Source organism: Artemia franciscana, chromosome 12, assembly GCF_032884065.1.
Source record: "Artemia franciscana chromosome 12, ASM3288406v1, whole genome shotgun sequence".
Classification (NCBI taxonomy): Eukaryota; Metazoa; Arthropoda; class Branchiopoda; order Anostraca; family Artemiidae; genus Artemia; species Artemia franciscana.
In genome coordinates this window covers 32466095-32489542 of record NC_088874.1, presented here as the reverse complement: position 1 = coordinate 32489542, position 23448 = coordinate 32466095, and the positions used below count along the sequence as shown (strand labels likewise).

At 36.4% G+C, this 23448-nt stretch overlaps 1 protein-coding gene across 4 annotated transcripts in view; it reads right to left on the bottom strand.

Annotated features, from left to right (window-relative positions):
• LOC136034005 (protein grainyhead-like) overlaps positions 1-23448 on the bottom strand; it is a 213170-nt gene that overhangs the window by 116895 nt on the left and 72827 nt on the right. For all 4 annotated transcript variants that reach the window (XM_065715041.1, XM_065715044.1, XM_065715042.1 and 1 more), the window contains one exon: positions 8152-8361. In XM_065715041.1, the coding sequence (XP_065571113.1) occupies positions 8152-8361 (210 nt within the window). The remainder of the gene's footprint in view (positions 1-8151; positions 8362-23448) is intronic.

Below are 23448 nucleotides of genomic sequence, written 5' to 3'. Positions count from 1 at the left end.
GACAGTTTTTATCTATTTTTGTTTGTTTTTTCCGCAGATTTTAAGTATGATTTAAAACGCAGATTTAATGTAATCATTCTGCCTCTTAGATCATACGCATATCTAAGCACTGTGATGGTGAAACAAGTAGTGAACATCAGAAAAATGTGCACGGAGGTTTTCTCCGAGCTCCCACGCCGCAAAATCTCGAAATTTTACGACGTCATTATATTTTTCGCATAATCCTATAGTATACTTCTAGTATATTCTCTGAGGCCAACTTGACTCTTATACATAATAATGATTATATTATTGATTATATTATATTATAATTATACATAATTACTGTTTAAAAAAAATCAATCATCTGGCATCCATAGCTTATGCAAGCTTATTACCATCTATCATTATTATATACTTCTAGTCACCCCTTTCCCAGAAGCGTCTCCTTCAGTATAAATTCCTCTGTGTGTCTGACTAGCATATAAATTTAAGGAGTCACAAAGAAGAAATCAGAATAACCAATTATGAAGTTTTGTATCCAGTTAAGACGAGGCAATTACCACTTGAGTTCTAGTTAAAAAGAAGCATGAGCTTTGTGTCCATTTTATAACTGATGACTAATAAGGTCCGATGAACAATAATGGTGACCTGACCCAGGTCTGATTTTTCTCGGCTTCTGAATGCTTAATTTGTAGTGAGGACACGTAAAGTATCTCTGAATATCAAGCATAATTAGTTTAGTAGTCATGGAACATTTAAACAGTAGTCATTTGAAACAGCGTAAGAAATACACGGTTTTTATCATCTTGTTTTTCTCCGCATCGTAAGCACGGTTTAAAACACGGATTTAAAGAAATCATTCAATCATTCGAGTATAACACAGGCAACAAATCTCTTAACCTGATCTTCAAGACAGTTTAATTTCCAATAACAATTTTGTCATAGATGAGGGCGAAAAATTAATTTGAGACTGAATTGGCTTTGCCGCCAGTAGAAGGGGATTTACTACGAAGGGGGCTTAGGCAATCTTTTACTTTAGCCTCTAAAACTCTAGTAGTTCCTATATCTAGCTTCAAGGTCCTCCCCTCTTCCACGCACATATATTACTTCTAACTACATGGAAACTATTCATGTTGAACAATGCAGCTCATTATCCATTTGTATTGTAATTGAATAGTCTAGGTGGTTCGTATCTTCTGTTCATCAACTAAAAGAAAGGTCATACACAAATCGTATATGCTTATATTGAGTCATAAAATGGAGCTCATACTAGATTATCTTTACTTTTCATATAATTACTTCATTTTACAGCCCATCAAGACAAAACTACTTTATTACATTCAAGTTTTGGCATTAGGGATTACGCACTGGATTGCTTCATGTGCACCAGAGGCAGGTTGCCACCCGGTGAGAAAAAATCATTAGATTTTTAGTGATTTTTTGGTTTATTTAATGATTTTTTGGCTTAGGCAATATAAAAAAAAAAAACACTAGAAATAGTGACAAATCACTAGGGGGTGACAACTCCGTGCACCAGAGGAATGGAAGTAAGACCAGGGGCACGGATGAATAAATACTAAGGGTCTCGGCAAGCATCGTTGCAGGTTGGGGGAACACGGCTGAATTTGTAGAATTACGCACATAAGCAGCATTAAGTGCGTAACCCCATAGAATGAACAAACCTAATTCGTTTTGGACATCCTTCACTTACCTAAATTTCTTTAGAGGTGCGGATAAAAAGCAGACATCCTGCTGAAGAACAGCGACGATGCTGGCCCTCAAATTAGAATAATTTGCGCACATAAGCAGTATTAAGTGCGTAACCCCATAGAATGAACATAAGCAACATGAACATAAGCACGCACATAAGCAGCATTAAGTGCGTAACCCCATAGAATGAACAAACCTAATTCGTTTTGGACATCCTTCACTTACCTAAATTTTTTTAGAGGTGCGGATAAAAAGCAGACATCCTGCTGAAGAACAGCGACGATGCTGGCCCTCAAATTAGAATAATTTGCGCACATAAGCACATAAGCAGCATTAAGTGCGTAACCCCATAGAATGAACATAAGCAACATGAACATAAGCACGCACATAAGCAGCATTAAGTGCGTAACCCCATAGAATGAACAAACCTAATTCGTTTTGGACATCCTTCACTTACCTAAATTTCTTTAGAGGTGCGGATAAAAAGCAGACATCCTGCTGAAGAACAGCGACGATGCTGGCCTTCAAATTAGAATAATTTGCGCGATTTGTTTACGGGTCGTTAGAGATTTTTTCACAGGGATTGGCTATGAAGGGACATGTCATATGATGATATCTAATATGACATTTTTACAACTTACGACAGAGAAAATATATCTCCCTTTAAGTATGTCTGATTGCAAAACTTTATAGAATTATTATATAAGTAGGCGCATACTGTGCGGACTCATAACAGTGGGGTCTTAAAACAATTTCCAGGGGATGGAGGGACATACTACATAATACATGCCCAGACGTCAGTATTAGTTCATTGAACTTCTTTTTCTTTGTTCATCAAAATGTTTTAAAAAAATCACTGGAGAAAAAACCAAACGGTGTTGTTGCTACAACAAACAAATAAATTACACTGCTTTTTTTTCATTTCAACACAAATGGCCGGGGAAAAGTTCAATGGCTTGTTAGATTTGGCTTAAAGAACATAAGTAGGCCTAAACTTTGAAAAAGAAAGAAAAAAAAGAAAAAATTCAATGATATACGTATGTGAGGCAGTTTGAAAACTTGTTTCTTCAATAGATATTTATTATCAGAAGCACCCACAGGAGAGGGCTGACAGATGCCATAGCCCTACCTCTAAGGACTATGAGTACCAAAAGGGCTAAATATTGTTACAACAGGAGAGAATTCGATGTTTTACTGGAAAAATAAACCTTTTTACAGACATTAATCCTCTATGGAAAAACATTAACCCCTCACCCACAAAAGAAAACTTTCCACACTCATCTTTTATTACGTTTTAGTGGAATATCTGTGTTCAGCGACAAATCACGAATGGAATTTTTTGATTATCGAATAGGAACTTTTCAAAATTCAAAGAAATTTTTATCCAAAGCTTCAACAAGTCTTCATCAGATTTTTTCGGAGTAATTCGTCCGTTTCTCTGTTCTGAAAATGTATCTATAGAGAGGTGTCATGGTACCTTTTTTTTGTTTTTAATGATCCCGTGATGTTCCCTCGCCTTTCCCAGCCATAGAGCCTTGCGCGGGAGGATATTTACGTTTCTTTGTTTTTGTTTGTAGTTTTGGGGTTAATAAATCATATCTTGGGCATAACATGAAATTTTTATGGTAATAAACCTCATCTAGAAAACACATTATATACCCCTCCTTCGAGTGCATATTTAAGATTTATATTTATCATATACGTATCATATACGTAATACGTTTTATATACATAAAACATGTATGTTTTTGGCTGCTTTCATTTAGAACACGTACCGTCTTCAAGGTCATTTAGACCGCGTACTGTCAAGGTGTTTAATCCTTCAATGGCGAGTCATATTGTATGGAACAGGTTACCTGAATAAGCTCGAAGGTGCCACTCTTTCAGGTTGCAAAAAAAAGTGTAAATTTTTTTGGCTTCTTAGAAGTTATTTATCTATTTTTTATCTGTTTTTTTTATTATTATTTCATTGGAGTCTGTTTATTTACCTTACTTAATAAATTAAGTTTAAATGCAGTCTATTATAGTACATTCAATCTATATAGTTTTTGTCCTCTAAAGTTTCTATTTAATTTATTTATAACTATTTCTGTTTTTTTCTCCTTTTCGCTCTTCTCTTTATGAGTGGGTGATTATTTTTTTTTTGACTGAGTATCTCGTTTGTCCCCCCTTCTTTACAGGCCAATGAGCCTTTGGGGGAATAGTAAAATATAATATTCCATGTGTATTTCATTATGAAAAAAATTTACCTCATCTTTAGTTTCTGCGAAACAATTCTGGCATTATTCGATAGCTGAGATTTAGCTTTATCAATTCACCACGTTAGTATATAGCTATTTATCTAGTTATTTTTCTCCATCATTCTTTCGCGGCATAAAGTATACACGCGGTATAAAAAGATAAAGGATAAAGATCCTCCTGAGCCACTGTTAGCGCATAGGGCGTCGAGTCGACGTTTCAGTTGCTGAGTGTTTTTAATAGGGACAAGTAGCAAGCTTGTTGCCCAACCTTGCTGCAGCGGGGATCGAACCCGGGTGCTCCGTATTGCCAAACAGAGCATCAATCCATTGTGCTACAACAGGTTGCGATATAAAGGTACATTATAAAGTATGCATGCAGTATAAAAAAAAAAAAAAAAAAAAAAATCTTGAACAAACTGCATTTTCATTTGAAAAGAATCGAAAATGGGATAATTACTTCTCTCCATTGGCCTACTACAAAACCCGGGAAATTAAGTGAAAAATATAGATAGGTCAGATCATAAGTAGATAACTTCGAAGACCACACTGCCTTTCCATGACGAAAGTAAAACAGTTCAAAATAGGGATGATACCTTTTTATTGACAGTGAATAGATATAAAATTATTTAACTGGATATTTCGAACACATATACAACACATACGGCTATACGCTACATACGATATTTCGAACACATACGGCTAACAGGCAAAAAACTTTCGACAAAAATAAAATGATATTTGGTCCTGATAGGCGATATGTTTGTCCCCTTTGTAAAGACGATGATGAAGACTTGGATCATTTTCTCCGGAAGTGCCCGGTGCTCTTGGATTTACGGGAAATTTACTTGCATGGGATTAATTTGATGCTTCCGGGTATTCTGCAAAATAGTAACCCAACCACAATAGTTCGAGTGGGAGCGTATATAGATAAATCCTTAATAAGAAGAAAAAGTTTCATATGACTAATTTTTGTTGTTGTTAGATTAGGCATTTTCGCGTTGTATTCTGTTTTGTGCGTGTTTGTAATTCATAGTGTTGTTTAATTTCCTTGCTTGATTGTTATTTATTTATATTTTTGTGTGTATATGGCCCATGGATTTTGAAATACACTTATCTATCTATCTATCTATCTATCTATCTATCTATACAGTGTTCGTCATCAGCAGTAAAAATCAGCAGTAGTTTTACTGCTGATGACGAACACTGTATATGTGTTCGAAATATCCAGTTAAATAATTTTATATCTATTCACTTTCAATAAAAAGGTATCATCCCTATTTTGAACTGTTTTACTTTAAATCATAAGTATCTTGGGGGAGGAGGTCACCGAGTTCAAAGACCCTCTAGAATATGTTCCTGTAGACCAGAGGCGCATGCAGAAATTCTGTGGGGAAGGGAGGCTAGTTCAAAGCAACAAGCAGGAATACGGAAATTGTAAACAACCAAAGATTTCGGAGTAAAACAAAATAGAGCCCCCTCCCGCATGTACGTACCTAATGAAACTTCACTATTTTTCTTTATTTGGGTGATTCGATAGAAATGAGGTATCGACACTGAAATAAGGTGGTAATATGTATTATATCCACTAAAAAAGGTATAGTTGTACAAGTTAACGGTAAAGATTTAACCAAGCAGAAACTAGTAATAAGCTATCAAATGCTCATAAGACGAAAAAACCAATTAATATAAATTTTAATAAACAAAGTAACTGACATGGCATGGTGCTTTGATATCAATGAATTGAGTTAGAAGACAACACCCAAGCAGGTTGACGACCTTATTGGCACGTGAGCTATTTATCAACTTCACGGACAAATTGTTTTAAACAAATATATATATCAGACATGTACGCAAATATTTTTCAGGACCAACAAATATTTTTTGGAGGCAGGGGGGAAATTAAAAAAATGATAATTTTATTTGGCAATCAGAATAAGAAGAAACCCAAAATTCAAGATAATTTATCGTTTCGGTTGAGAGGGAGTCCTAGGTTCCCCAAGTGGTCCCTGATACAAATCTCCTTCTTAAAGCACGACAATTGAACTGTTTTCCATGGTCAACACAAAAATCATGTAGAGGTCGCCGTTTGTTTCCCATATATTTCCTATTTATCTATAGGACTCACCCACAGATAAAATTACTTGTATAAAATCACGCGACCCACCTTTCGCCCATTTTACAGGCTCAAAATTTCATACGGAAAAATGTCCGGTTTCAATTAAGCAGAATTATTCACATCCCTTTATGGCTCCCTTGAGATGGCTAGGCCACGTTCTACGGATGAAGGATGACAGATTACCGAAGATTGTCCTTTTTGGCCAGCCGTCTGGGGCTACACGGAAAGCAGGTCGTCCTTGTCTGGGTTGGGAGGATGTCATAAATAAAGATTTAAAGGAAATGGGAACTTCCTGGGAGGGTGTAAAGAGGGAGGCTTTAAATAGATTAGGTTGGAGGAGGAGCGTGCGTAGCTGTGTTGGCCTCAGGCGGCTTGGTGCTGCAGTGAGTTATTAGTAGTAGTAGTAGTAGTAGTTTATGGCATACGTTGAATAAGTGCGACTTGCGACCGAAAATGTGTCACACACGTAAACCAACGGAACCAAAGCACACTTTTTACTACGGAATAATACGAAAGCAAAATCTCTTTTTCTCTCTAACTCGCTGTTTACCAATGACGTTCAGCGTTGCCACCACTTTGAGACAAATTTAACCAGTTTTCGACCATAATAGTACCAAGAAAGGTGAACTGAAGAAGTGAAGTTAGGTAAATCATAATGAAATATACCAAAATATGATGAAAATTTAAGACTTCAGCGACAAAACCATGGAAACTACAATAAAAAATTATTGAAATCAGGCCGCTCAGAACGCACTATATTAAATACCTAATCAGATATGGAAACGGTTCCAAAGCTGCCAGTAGGAGAATTCGACAGAATTCCAAAAGGTACCGACACTTTAGCCGCACAACTTGTGTTTTCACAACTTTTTTTTGAGCTGATATGATGTCATGTCAACGCTAAGCTGTTTCGTCATGAAAAGTTCACTTGGTGCTATAGGTTAAACTACTTGTAAGGTTAAGAAAAAGTTTCAAGACGTATATGAATATACCGGTTAATAAAAGAACAGTGGCAACGGTTAATTGTATTAAGTGGAGTACTAATACTACTACTGTTACTACTATCTGTCCCTAAAGATCACAACTATCTCTAAGGGTAAGAAGGTGAAATTTTAGAGGAATTTCTGGGGAGTAAGGTAAACTGAATTACAACACGCTATCCGTATACAGGTTTGGAAAGGGTATAGCAGCAATATCTTAAGAACAGTGTTGACTGTGAAGTTAAAACTAACAAGGCTCGTTGTGGGGGTTGTTGAACTAACCAAATTGTAATATTTGTATCATAATACTACTGCTTCTACTCTACAACTGCTACTATTATTATTGCTGATACTATTATTATTGATTTTACCACTTCTACTGCTACTACTATAACTACTGGTGCTACTACTGCTGCTAAAGCAAAGGGTATTTAGGCGAAATTTTCTGGCAATATATAAACTGTATTGAACTAAATCGAAACAAACTGTGCCTACATAGGTTGTTAGTTGTTAGTTGCAGCTACTCCTGTCCCCCCTTTTTTTTTGTTTAAGAATAGCATAATGACATCACAACATATAGATAGTAATTCGTATGATAAATGAACACATATTTTTTCGTATAAAATGGCATCATACTTGGATCCCGTTTGACTCTTAAAAAGGACACTAGAAAATTCAGCTGCCAATCGAATGAGCTTTCTCTTAAGTTTCTACTACCCCCACCCTCTATACTAAGCTCCCGGGAAAGAAAATATATGGAGACAAAACTTTACTTGGTGTCCTCAGAGGGGGCATTCCAAAAAGTGTACTCTAGTTCCAATGGCTTATTCTAATGACCTATAGTCACCAACCAATCACATCACCAAAACCATAGTAAGCCCAAACTTTTCACAAAGGAGGGAACTTAATTAACATCACGTGATAATGAACTCTGCCCTCCTCCCAGATTAATAGTTTTGGTTTAACCCCCTTTAGACCGTGTTTTTACATACGCAAATGGCTACAATTATACCAATTTCCATGAAGCTTCCAATTACCATTTACCAATTACCATTACCATTTACCAATTACCAATTTCCTTGATGTAACTTGAAGCTTCGCCAAAGAAATGAGAATTACTTACGCCCAAGTGATTTCATCATCAACCTCCTTATCGTCCTTATCATAATAGTCATAAAGAACGTCCATCTGAGCACCATCATTACTCGTTGAGGCGTTTGCCAACGTCAACATTGACGTAGCAACTGTCACATCGTCACTTCGCCACCCCTCTTCTTCCGTCTCTGCATTTACTTCATTCCGTTCGTCACTGACGATGATATCAGGACGTTTACTAAAATAACGTTTAGTAAAATAACGATTACTGAAGTAATAGAATAACACACCTTTATTTGTTATTTATGATTTTAAAAATATTATTTAATCGTGCAGTTTCTTGTAGTTAAACTGAAATATAAACTAAAACGTGAAAACCTTCTTCACAACACCAAAAAGAACATTCATATATTCATAATGAACATTCAACTAAAATAGTTTAAATCCTCAATTTAATCCTTTACTTGACGACTGTTGCTACCAGGAGGACAAAATGAACGAGCCTCCCTTTATTTAGAAATTAATTTTAAAAACATTTTTCCACAAAATAAGTACTTCAAAGACGTCCTGTGGTGGCGCAGTGGATTTGACCTTAGCTTGGTAATACGGGACCCACAGATCGAATCACGCTGCAGGAATGCACTGCAGGGCCGACGCAGGGACCTTAGTAGTCAAGAAGCGTCGTTAATTCTTAAATAATAAAAGTACTTCAAAGACAAGTAAAAAACTCCATTAAACCAAAAATGGACAAAAATAAAATCAAACATTCTGCCATGCGTAAAACTACCATAAATCACCATCAAGACATAAATGAAACCCAAAGCCAACAGAAATTACAATAAATAACCGAGTCAAACTCAAAATCAGCAGAAATTAACATGAGTAGCGTTCAAAACCCCTATGTTTCTCACATCCAAAACATAATTTGTACTTTAATGAAAAAAACATACACTTTAAATGTTTTCACTTTATTAACTTCAATAAAGCAAAAATTACTAAGACTTTAACTAGACTTTACTTAAGACTTTAATTACTTACAACTTTTATTATTTCTTAAGTGAATTACTTCAGACTTTTACTAAGACTTTAAGAAATGAGTCAGTAGATGCACATTAGACTGACAATGCACATTCATTTATATTTTTTCAGTAAAGTTCAAATTATGTTATTGCCTTTAGAAGACAGGGAGGTTGTAAGCCCTATTCATGTTAATTTCTGCTCGTTTTGAGTTTAACTTGGTTATTTGTTGTAATTTCTGTTCATTTTGGGTTTCATTTATTTATTAATGCTGATTTGGGGTAGTTTGTGGTAGTTTGCCTTCTGTTCAGGACTTCCGCTATCTCCGAATTTTTGGAGATTTCCCAGTAAATCGCTTGGGCTTTGGGACTCCAACAACGCTTGGGTCTAGAGAATCTAAAGACTTAAATCCGGGCCTACTCAAGTTTCAACTTAATAGCAGTAGAAGTAGAATAATTAATAATAATAGTATCAGTAATAATAAGAGTAGCAATAGCAGCAGTAGTAAGAGTAGTTCATCAACCCCCACAACAAGCCTTGTTAGTCATAACTTAACATACGACACTGTTTTTAGCACATTCCTGATAAACCCTTTTGACAACCTGCATATGGATAGCGTGATGCGATTCAGTTTACCTTCCTCCCTAAAAATTCCTTGAAAGTTTCACCTTGATACCCTTAGGCACAGTTGTATTAGTAGTTACAGTAGTAGGATAAGTACTCAACTTAATACAGTTAGCCGTTGCTATTGTCCTTTTAATAACCGGTATATTCATATACTTCTTGATATTTTCGTCTTAATGCTCAAAATAGTTATTAGCAGAATAAACTTGTAATTTATAAAACAAATCTCTTGACTAATCAGCAATAGTATTTATATCAGTATTACTACATAACTTCTTGAATTACTTGGGTTACATGAAACTTCAATTTCATTACATAAATTATTTTTGGGGGAGAGGTAGATACTGAGAGTGGCGCAATATTATTGATTCCCAGCTCCATCCCTTGCTCTCGGCTATCTTGTGGTGTCACAGAAAATGCTTCATATAATTTGGCACTATAATTTTTCTTCCCCCCCCCCTTTCCACCACAAACAGATGGGAAAATCACCAGCATTAACATAACTATTAGGAAGGTACTCAGAACGCTGAGCCAGCTGGATGTCACCAAAGCTTCAGGACCTGACACGATTCCCAATCTCATCCTCAAAAGATGTGCCTCTGAACTTGTTGATCCTCTCGCCTGTCCATATAGAAAATAGTTTGCAGCGGGATCATTCCCGAAAGCCAGGAAAATTGCTCATGTAGTCCCTGTTCAGAGGCAGAGTCCGACCTTACTAATGTAGGATCGTATAGTCCAATAAGTCTGTTGTCACACGTAGTTAAAGTTTATGAAAACTTTATTAATAAAACTCTACCACTACCTTGAGTTCCATCTGTTGTTGGCAGAAACGCATTACGGTTTTCGCAGAAAACGGTCTACATTAGACTGTCTGATTGCACAGTATCAAAAGTGAGTTGAGCTCCTTTGTCGGGGGCATGATATTCACCTTCTCTCCTTTGACATCGCAAAAGCCTTTGATTGTATATGGCACAAGGGACTTCTTTGTTAACTGGAAGCCTTTGGAGTTGATAGTCGACAATTTGAAATGCTTGATGACTTTCTTCGTCAACGACCATTGCAAGTTGTCCTCGACGGCTTCATATCAAGCGAACACTCAGTCTTATCAGGAGTACCCCTAGAAAGTATTCTTGGGTCAACTCTTTTCTTGATGTTCATAAACAACCTAGAGGACAACCTTGTGAAGAAACCTGACCACTTTGCTGATGATACAACAAAAACATCAATTGCAGAAGACGAAGATCCCAGCGAACCCTACAAGGAGCTTCTGGCTGACTTGGAGAAAATTGATGTATGGGCAGATGCACGGCATGTAAATTTTAATGAATCGAAAACGAAAGAGCTCCTAATTTCTAAGGCGAGTAACATGTGGACTCATCATGATTCCGTCTTCAAAGGAGAGGCATAACACGACTTGATACACTGCATTTACCTGGAGTTAACTTCTGGTCGGATCTCTCATGGACTGAGAATCTCAGTAAAATTAGACCCTCTTGCTCCAAGAAGTTAGGATTTATCCTAAGAAATAAAAGTCTCCCCCCTGATGTTTCTATCCTACGACTTTTTATCTCGTGCACCAGACTGTCATGTAATATACATGTCCTCTCTTTGCTTGTACACCGAAAAGCCACATCGCTCCACTCCAACAAAGTCAAAATCGACCTGTTAGTGCAGCAGCCTCGGGCAACACGAAAGCTAAAACCCAACAGCCGATCCAGGAACGTCTCGACGTGGCGTCCATGTCGGTTTTCTAGAAGTACATGCATAACCCTCCATCAGAGGAGCTATCAAAGCTCGTTTCTGATAGAGCAAAGCCTTTGCGATCAACTCGACGAAGCATAGCTCGTCGGGACTACCTTGAGCAGGTTACACCCGCCAAGAATATCTGAAAACAAGCTTCATTCGGCAATCAGTTGCCATATGGAATAGATTGTCGGCAGAGGTAATTCCGGAAAATCCTTCCCTTGACGCGTTCAAGAGAAGATATAACAAATACCTCAGTGTTGGAAAATGAGGTGATTACCAGGACTAGCGGCATATCGTCATCTGTGATGGAGCCGTGAAGCCTGTAATAATAAAAAAAAGGCTTGGTTTGTTTGCTTCAAGTCACAAATATGTTCAAACATATTGCTAGGAGCCCTCTTGTGTATATGGACTGGATCTAGCAACGCATGAAAAAATGAAAATTTGGCGCCAATGTTTACGAAAATTTGGAATATTTCTGAAACGAACACGGTAATAATAGATCCAAAACAGAATAAAACAACCCATTTACTCAAAAAACTTGCAATTATTTCGTTCTAGAAACTTGTTTTCGAGGCAAATTGTGAATATTTTGTTCCAAAGCATGCTTCTGAATCACAATATCAGTCAAGCAAAATTCCACTCTCACAATTTCAGAGTTCATCTTCACTTTAATTTGTTTTTTTATTTATCAATCAACAGCTATGGGGAAATTCCAGTCCACTTCTTAATGTTATACAAAATAGAAAGAAGAGAGAAATTACTATCCCTTACTTCTGTTCTACAGAGTATGCTTTGGTTTCATTCTTTTATTTCTGTGACGCAATGTCTTCAGGCGATCTCTTAAGTATGCCTATAGGCATACTTAGGAGACCTTTCTAAGTTGTTTTTAACAAAATGAATATATCACAATTTGGATCCAAAATCCTTAGACTTACGGAGGGGGGGTATTAGTAAAGGGCACGGGAGAAATTTCCAATTAGGGCTGGCGATTATTAGTGGAAAACGTTCACGAAATAAGATTTTGTTTTCTTTGATTACATCATAATGAACGAATGATCGTAAGAAGTTAAGAGAGCGATCATCATTCGACTGCAAATTATGGGATCTTTTAATTTATTTAAGTGGGTCGCCATCGGGAGATACTATCTCGAGGATCTCGAAGAAGGAAACTCAATAGAAAAAAAGTCGAGCTAAACAAGTACATAACAAAAAAAGCACTAAGAGAAAAACAAGGAGGCTGTCGAATATAGCATTAAAACAAAAAACAGATGCAAACAGGATGGGAATGTGGCAGACCTCAACGAACGCCAGCTCTTAAAAATATATACTAATGACGAGGAGTATCGGAGTTATGCTGTCATATCTGCTTCAACAAAAAGAGAGAGAAACCTCGCGATGAAGAAAACAAACAAAGCAAGCAAGTATGAAACCAATGAGACTTGTCGACTTAAAACTATAAAGTCAGCATCACTCCACAGAAAAACAAAAACAAATACAGACATGATGAAGAATATCGACTTGAGACTATTAAATCAGTATCACTCCCCGTAAACGGAAAACAAATTGCCATCGTTGTTCAAACTGGTATTAATTTCAACACAGGTCCATTCACAACAGGTCCAACACAGGTTCATTTCAACGAACGTTGGAAGGTACATGGTCTATCTACAACGATTCGGATGCAAAACTGATGGACAAACAATAGAATACTCAGGCATGACTTTTGCTGTTCTTCAAAAATTTTTCCCAAGATACTGTGAAATGTTTACGACTTCTTCTGTTTCTGTTTTGAACTTAATTGTAGCTTGATTATAACTTGAAAGAAGTCTTTGGTTTTAAAATTTTCTCGAAAAAGAAGGGAACTTCCGCAACCATTTTCCTTCATTCGCGATTTGAACTCATGTTTGAAGACCATACAAACTAGTCTTCTGTCATTCTTTTTTTCTTCTTTTTTTATGCATTCGATTACTTTAGTCACTAGTTACTATATGCCAGAGAAATTGTGTTCACCCTCAGGGATTTTTATGCTACCAATCTAGAACGCTCCCAATCAATTTAGAAGTATCAAACAATTTAATAGCAAGAAGTGGAGAGTATTTATAGGGACGGTAGCCCCCAATATAACATTATATTATGAAAATACCAAATACCCATTATTTAAAAAACAATCGGAAATTAAATTTAAAAAAAAGTTATTTTAAACTTCTTAAGAAATAAATAAGGTGCAATACTAAAGTCTAAAACGAACAGAAATTATTCCGTACATAAAGGGGCTGCTTCCTCCCCCTTCCCTCTTTGCATTAAAGTCTGACTTTTCGTATCAGTTCTTTAATGGCGGCTGCTCAAACATAACATTAAACTATAAAATTTAGGAATAAAGATCGAGGGGTTCAGGAGAGAACAAGCACTAAATCACAAAAAGTTATATTTTGTTTAAAATACTTCTTATTCCATACCAATGGCCCTTGCGCTCAAGCAGTGGTTCTCAGAGAATAGGGACGAAAATTCAAACTTAAATGTAAAAAGTGGAGGGTAGCGAAGAGAGCAGCTCCCTTCTTATACGGAATAACTCCTGCTCGTTTTAACCTTTTGTATCGCCCTTTATTATTTTTAAGAAGTTTTTTAAGCTCATTTTTTTAATTAATACACAGACAGATTCAAAGAAACAACGCTTAACAACGCTTTATAGTTTAAATATTAGAAAGGGAGTCCAATATCACTCCATTTAACCAAATTAATGTTTCTAATAAGAAAGAATTACAAATATTTACAAGAATTACAAATATAAAAAGTGACTGTGGTAACCCTAATGACGACTGTCACCCACTTGCCAACGAATTCCAAGCTCTAACCATACACACTTGTAACCGCAATAAAGTAACTTAATATCCCAAATGTGGTTTCTCTTTGACATGCCAAAGATCAACCAACTGAAACTTCTCTCAGGTCTTATATTTCAACCGAATCCGAAAATCAGATTATCCAGTTCCAAAATTCTGATATCCACCTGTCACAGCCTTTCATATTCATGCTTGAGCTAATCCATGATCCAACCCTAAGTGTTTACCATATTTTGATTATATATTTAAAATAATAAAAAATATTATAGAAAAACTTATTGCTAAAAACACTTCTGCATAACAGACCAGTCTCGGCCCACTATAACCAACTACCACTGTTTTATGTTTTCTATCCCTCATTAAAAATTTTCACTCTGTCGTTTGAACGACAACAAAAATTACTTAAAAACGTTGCTTGCATTATAAAAGAAGACAAGTGATTCCAAAAAAAAATTAAAGAGAATATTGTTGCAGTCCTAGCAAACGAAAAATAATACGTTTTTGTTTATGAATTGGTCGTAATCCCAAGCGTAACAAATATCATCAACATTTCATCATTGAAACGTTACAAAAACATAACAAACGTCATCATTGTTCCGGCAGTGTCTAAGTCATTTTGGTGAAGCGTGGGCAAAGGGGGTTGAAACGAACAAGAAGCACGTTGGAAATTACAGCCATGCGTTCCGCTAAGACTCTAGAACGATCAACGAAGTTATATTTACTAGAAATTTTTAGAAGAAATAAAGATATTCAATTTCAGAGACTTTTACAAAAAGTGACAATCAGAAAAAAGGCCTCTTTCACAAATTGTGCATACCAGTAGAGTTCCCCTCCAGTGACAAAGAATACCATACATGACACAAAAAAGGCCCAATACGGAGAAAAACACTACTTGTAGCGCAATAATTGGCGTTCCGAGAATTAATCTGGGTGGCAGAAAGAGGGAAACCACGATTTTAACAGAAATCTGAGGACCCTGATATTACTTCTTAGGCCGTTTTTGCAAACATTTTTCTTCATTCTACTCTGATCAGTGGTCTAAGGACATTAAAGAGACTTGTCAAAGCTCCCTTTATGTTCTATTTGGAAATGAGTTGTAAAATCTTAGTACTTCGATGAAGTAAAATGACAATCTGAGCAGAAAGAAGTAGGATCTTAGGCGTAAGATCTTAGCACTTAAGACGAGTCAAAAAACAGGCTTATTGTAATTCATTTCGACAAAGTAGTAAAAAGCGGAGACTACGCCAGAGCGATAAACAGCTAGTCCCCACACTCAATCCCTCTCTATTAAACAGGAGTTTTCCTCTTCATATTTTATTGAACACTGCGCAAGGGAAGCGCCCTCTCAAAATTTTCAAGCATTATTTTCTATTAGGGGGGGAGGAGCTTCTTTCATGCTATGATAAAACTTTAAGATCAAACACCTATTATTATTTATGTCAACACCCAAAAAGCAACATAAAATTGTTTTAGAACAAGCTGAACATGACCCAGGCGATTTTTGATTGCAAATTTATGACCCAATAGCCAACGGAAATTGTCTATATTGGCTTCCACCTCAATTGCGCACTTAAATATTCAGCTAGCAGAATGTTCACCTGTCTCATGTCGGGTAGACAACCCGCCTTGTTTTTTCAGTAACAGCAACTTTAGCTAATAGTCAAATTTACATATTCTTTCACTGTCTTCACCTGCAACGAATCTTTCTTAAATTTGACAGAAGTCATCTGTTATTTTTCGTCATTTAAATCACGCTCAAATGGAAGGATGAAGCGAAAACCACGACAAAATTTCCCCGTTTAAGGCGCGTCATCAGACATGCAATCTCCATGTAGCATTGAACAATCACACAAAGTATTCAAAAGTTGCATCAAAGAATTTCTTCTTTTTTTTCGCCACCAAGATGTCGTACAAGGAACTAAAATATGGTAAAATTTATAATCCTAGGTTTTTTAAAGATTTTTAAAATGTAAACGCAACAGTATTTCTCTTTTCGGCTATTCAAACATTATCTACATTTTCGGCAGGACCAGTCTTCTACTTCATCTAAAGGTGGATCTTGGGGGGGAGGGAGAATGTGACAAGGGTGCTAGTAATTTACCAAATTGACAAGTTTATTTAAAAAAGGAGTAAAAAAGGAAAAAACGGAATGAGAAGGCCAGAAAAATCTTGGGTCCCAAGGGTCCCCCACCCCCTGGATCCACCCCTGACTTCATCTCTAGCACTTCTGAATTACATGTCTGATACTTTACAGCAAATCCATATCCAGGGGGTACGTGGTTTGACTCCCCCCCCCCAAATTTTTCACTGATTCGAAAAATGTAACATAAATGGGTACCTGTCCATGCTTCAGAAAACACCAAGATTTTGGATTTACAAAATCTGACAATAACCGGTTTATTGTTGTCTGTATACGGAGACAATTAGTTTCGGCTCAGGGGAAAATACACTATAGCTACATTTTGATAAATATTTAGTTGGTATTTTGGTTAGGTTACATTTTGCATGCAGCCCCACTATACTTACCTCCCCACCCTTCTCCCTCCCTAACGTTCAAATATACAGTCCAGATTATATATTTCTATTTATCTCCCTAGTGTCTGAATTGTCTCAACCCAGTATCTGTAATTTGAATCAACTTGGGGTTTTCTGATAAATGAAAAAGTACCCACAAATACATGTAAACAAACTTCTGGTGCGTTTTTAAAGTTTTTACCCCCCTCCAGCTTTGAAACGTTCTCCGAAGAAGTGGACAGTCACCTTGGGGCACATGAGAGCACAGTACTCCACAGGAGCGAAACAATGTTATGCAATACATTGTGAAAGAGTCATTATGATGAAATCAAATGTGTAAGAGTCGGCAATCATTTTATCAGACCAAAAGCTAGGTTCCGAAATGAGTCAAGCTTCGTCTCCGTAGCAAGATTTCTTTCTCCCTCTCGAAAAAAATGAAATTCATTGGCAGCGACGTCTTTTGGTTCCGAGAGGGGGGTTATTTTCCGGGGGGAGGGGATATTTTTCCGGGGGAGGGGATATTTTTCCGGGGGGGTGCAAAAAAGCAGCCAAAATTTTTAATACGCATATTGATACGTTTTTACGAGTCAGACAAAAGTTTCCGGGGCGATCACCCGGTAACTCCTCCTCCTCCCTGGATTCAGCTTTGTGCATTGGACATATATTCGTTTCGCTGCTGTTACGAACCCAAAATGAAAAAAAAAAAATCCTTTTTATGGTCAGCAAAATTTGTGTTTAATATAAAAACAGCTTGTTTCTTCAACGGATGCACTCGTGGAATATATAATACCAAAAGAATGAGCTACAGAACATCCATTTTTTTGAAGTATTCAAAAGAATCACGAGAAGGGGGAAGGTGCCGAGAACTTCTGGCTAAGTGTTTTCGACCATGGAAATTCTAATAGTGTAGACTACTTTTCATCTCAATTTGCCGTTAATTTTGAAGGTTTAAAAGAAAGGCAGTTTTTTCTGGAAAAAGACATTTTAATTTAATTCTATCTTAATTTAATTATTATATATTATTATAATATATCTTAAGTATCTTAATTAATTCTATCTTAATTGCTATATTTAATTTAATTATTTTATAAAAATCCCTTTGATACAGGCAATAGCTTTCGAATAATGTTCCACTAGATATTCCAGCAAAGCACTAGCGCCAGAGGAAGGAGCGGGGAAAGTCTGTCAGGGGGACAAATCAGTGCCACCTAGGCTAAAATATGATCTTTTTTTTTTCATTCTCTAGGCGAAGGGGTGAGAACCCTTACATCCATTGTGGACTCTATTAGTATAATTTTTAGTCCGATTCGCCCTCATTTTCGATAGTATCAAAGCTCTTATTTCGAAATGACCATTACTTTGTTTTTTTCATTACTTGTCTTACTTTAAAGTTTAACGTGAATAATAGTTACCGTTCCTGAATCAGTGTCAAATAGCAGTTTTATTAAATTTGAAAATTTTAAAATTTAAAAGCTGCAATCATGAAGAAATTTCTTATGAGACAAATAGCCCCACCTTTACAAAACTTGATTGGCTTTGCTGTGTGAAACTTTAGGCATCAAGCCAGGAAAAAGAGCGAATGGTTTAATAATACTCGGAGGCGGCCTTGCTGGTGGGCGGAGCCCAGTGCAGCCGCCACTGCGTGGGGCCTGACGTCGTGGTCATAAATGTAGCAGGAGCAATAATAATATAATGGGAAACCCCAGTCGTAAATTCCAAGGCTTTTTCTGTGAGGCCCCTCGCGAAGTCACAAAATAAGTCACGTGACTTAACATATTTGGCTCTGTTAATGCGGAGCCCGGTGCGGTCGCACCACTTGTCACCCCCAAAAGGCCGGCACTGATACCAATTGATTGTTCTTTCTGTGTAAAACTTCGTACCAGTAAAAAGAACAAACGAGTTCAATGCTAGCCAATTAAACTCGTCGGCTCAAACTAAGTCCACATTATGCACCAAATATGTGAATGTAGTAGTTCTTTAAAATTTTCCAATATTTTCTTGACAGTGGAACCGAAAAAAAACAATAATGCGGACCAGTTGCGTAGTTTTGTCAATATCCCGGGAGGGGGGGGGGGCGAAGTTGAAGCCAATTTTTCAAAATCAAGTGAAAATGACAGTGAAAACTAAAAAATGAATCACATATAATCATAAAGGCAATGATTTACTAAGGAAAACTGGCCCGCTTCTCTGAAAATTTGAATTATGCAGGCTTACCTTAATTTTGATAAGATTTTTTGCAAAAAATAAATTTCAACTGGGGGGGCAGACTACGGTCTGGGGGGAGCAAACTTGGGTCTTAAGGGGACAGTTGCCCCCTGCTCCATAGCACATTACGCCCCTGATGCGGACCGCATTCTATCTGTGAATTTGATATCATTGATCTAGAGGCGTGATTCCCAACGTGGGGTGCAGGCCCCACCAGTGGGACATAGAAATATTATAAAGAGTCATGGGATGGACGTGCACCCTTTAGCTGACTACACTTTAGACCCACAATTTTGAAAAAAAACATTTTTCATGTGAATTGAATCAGATCCATATGCATCATATGAGTATAAAGAAAAACACCAAAGCATTGCATTAACATCATGCATTGCATAAAAGGTGTTCTATGCAGACAATATTTTTCATTAGTATAAAATATGCCTAGAGGACGACCCCCCAAAAAATACCAAGGTAATGACCCTTTAATCTTCGTTCAGGTGAACACATAATAAAATTTTGAATAACAAAATTTAAATATCACGGGGAGGAGGACATCCGAATTTTAGAAATGCGTAGGCGGGGCTTGGCCCAAAGTCGGGTGAGAATCACTGATCTAGAGTACCTCCATTGCAGAAAGTTGGCCACAACGATGTTTATGTATTTGAACTTCTTGCGGAAATCTTCTACCCCTCCCCCTCACCCAAACAAAAAAAAAATAAAATGACGGGTCTATGTGAGCAAGTGTCCTATGTGATATGTGAGCATGTGAGCAAGTGTCCCACCAACTGAAGTGTATATTCAGCTCAGATTTAGACCCAACAGAGTAGCATGGGTGGATTATAAATGTAAAATTTGCGCTGATATCAAATTGTCCTTTTTTTTCAGTCTGTGGACCAATTCTAAGAGAATGTACGCAGCTCGTGGAAGGACATGTTATCGGAAAGTATTCTAATTGCTTTAGGAAAAAAAAGAATTTCTAAAAGTTTTAGGTCTGTTTGGTTTTTGGCGAAAGAACTGCAAAAATTTGCAAACTTGCAATTTTAAAATATATATATTTATATAAATACTGCGGCTCCGAATATCCCAATTTCCAAAAATGAATTTTTAGATGTAGCCCTTCACATTCCAACTTTAAAAGTATCGCCATTCTCAGACATATTTAGACGGTGTGTGCGTGTAAATTTATTGTAAAAAGACGACAGGCAGGAAAATGACAGGAATGTGAAAAATCTTTTTACATGGGGAATCTTCTATCTCCAACCCAAAGTCGGATCTATTTAAGCGCATGTATGAACAAAAATTATCAGGCGACTGAGCAGACAGTAATACCATTTAGAGTGAATCTGACATGCAACTCTGAAAGACTTCGAGAGGCCTTATTTAAACGGTTGTATTTGTTAGAATAATGCGTGAAATCTCCAGATTTTGATATGCATGACAGAATTTTCTCACCCTATGTCAAAAGTCAAGTTGGCCCCAAGATAAAACTCTTAAACAATGGTGTGGGTAAAAGTACAAGCTAATATGATCTATATTGGATATTTAGATCAATGTCAGAGATTTGGTCTTTTTGAGTTATATTTCGCCTAAAAATACAGAAAATACCTATTTGCTTGAAAATCTCTCTGTACTTCTGCGCAAGGGCTACGCTAAGCTCGATATGCGAGTTTAATTTCCCCTGATACAATCAACTTTCGTAAAAACGTTAAACAGCAAACCCCTTGAAAAACAATAGGATCTCCCCCTTAGAGATGCAGGCTATACATACCAAGGATTATAAGAAAAAAAAATAAAAGCTTAGTAGTTTTAAAATTTACGCTATCTCTATAGATGGCGTCAACTATGGAATAAATTTTGTCTAACTACAAGATGCTTAATAATTAATCTTGAATGCTTTTTCTTTCAACCACAGATTAATACGTAGATTAAATACAGATTAAATAATATATAAAATAAAATAATACAGATTAAATACTTAGGTAACAGCTTGAAACTTAAAGGATATTCTTAAATATCAAGACAATTTGATTTGAACGTGGCAGAGAAAGAGATATCGGCAGAATGACAATATTGACAAAGCGATCTTGCTAGGCATACAAGCTCTATAAGCATAAGAATCTAGAGGGAGTTTCAAATTAAAGATCGTTGTTCACTGTTAGACATTAGCACCGCCTATTTGGACCATGAGGGTCTAGTGCCGTCCTGCATATACTCATTCACTATTAGAGGGAAATATGTTACGCGGTTGGAAGTGTCTAGTCCGAGGAGTCGTCGCATTACGGGAATCGCGTGCATGAGATGGCGCTTGTCAAGGGTGATGAAAGTCTTCCAAGTGCCTCAGAATTGTGCTAAGAGTTGCGGAGCAAAATGGCAGAACTCAATGGCATACGTGGTGATCCAAGATGTACATCAGGTTGTGAAAAGTGAGCGGCCCTCGGTCCAACCTGTTACTAATTCATCAGTGTTACAGCTATGAAAAGGTGGTATTGGGACGCCAGAGGTCCATGCCATTCGTAATCAGATGTCCGAAGGTTTCGGCCTGTGCGCCCCTATGGTTATGGTTTAGTTGATAAAAGAAAAACCGAACGCCCTTTTTGGACCACAAAAAAGAAAAAGATCAAGGAAGAGAATTCACTCGCCAAGTAGCTTGGCCTAGCTAAAAATCCAATAGGTCATGTTCATCATGTCGTCTCAAAACCCGAACAGTGAAAAAACATTATGGTACTTACGTATTATCCGGAACACACTCAAGAAGTTTGCTTTATTTGATCTGAGAAAACCAGTTTTTCTCTCGCATTCGGTTATAATTAGGTTATTCTTTCCTGGAATAGACTACGATGCAGGTATATTTAAATTAAATATTTAATATATAGAGGTGTCTAGGTTAGATTAGATATTTAATATAATGCGTTCTAGGCGGCCAGCTTTCCATAATTCTTTGTAGTAGTTTCCATAATTTTGTTGCTAAAATACTTTCCATCATATTTTGGCATATTTCATTATGATTAACCTAACTTCACTTCTTGAGTGTGTTCTGTATAATACTTAAGTACCAAAATAAAAATTAAATAAATAAAGATCAGCTCTTAAAAAAATCAAAGAGGAGACACGCAAAATAATTATCACGAACTTGAAAAAAGCAAAACAAAACTATAAAACCCTACAAAAACAAGTCTTAATTTCTGAAAAATAAATCTCTAGAACCAGATCCTTCAATGTTTACATTTATACAACTATAAGACACCGGTTTTTAAAATAGAATTATGAACAAGTTTGGTCCTATCCTTCGATTCCATTATGTCTGGTTAGTCTTGCTTTACTACATTTTTTTCACCCATTTACAAATTTGTTTGTCATAAATCTGGTTCTGTGAAACTACCACTAAGTCACGATTTATACAAGTATCGCCAACGAAACAAAGTTCAACCGTTTAACCCTTCGGCGGTTACAAGTACTTGCAAACAAATTTCCAACAATGACTGGGGATAAACAGACGCGATCGTGCTCGGAGTTTACTCCCATACTCAAGACCAATGTCGGGATTCGGGGGGGGGGGGCAGAAATAGTTTCTATCATCTCACTTCCGATTCAGGGTTGCCAACTGGACACATTTTATGTCAAAAGGGCACGTTCCCGTATGCTGGGACACATCAACATAAAAGGGCAAAAAGCGAATAGCGACGAAGACCACACTGCCTTTCCATATCAAACAAACACAACTTAGAAACAATAGGAAAATTTCTCCAAGACAGCGGAATTCAATTCAGTGGATATTTCGGCCCAAGAGCCGTCTTCAGCACAACATCAGAAAAAAAAATATCTATATCTATATATATTAAAATGTCAAAATTAAAACTGAAAATGTTTTTTTTTTTTTAAGCCTTAAAACAGCCATAGCATCCTTACTTCAACGACGTTCAACCAGGAGTCCTGGTTGAACATCGTTGAAGTAAGGATGCTAGGGCTGTTTTAAGTTCTAAAAAAAAAAACATTTTTAGTTCTATTGTTCGCATTTTAATTTAAGTTTATATATATAAATAAATATATATATATATATATATATATATATATATATATATATATATATATATATATATATATATATATATATATATATATATATATATATATATATATATATATATATATAATATATATATATATATATATATATAAATATATATATATAATATATATAAATATATATATAAGCAAAGGATTTTCTCCAAAGTAAGGAATTTACATGTTTATATGAGTTTCGTTCTTTCACACAGTCATTTTTTGCATGTTTTATATAGAATTTTTTCGTTTACATTATATTTGATGTTAACTGGTCTCTTTGAAAGAGGTTTATAAAGCGTCTTTTGTTCAATAATACA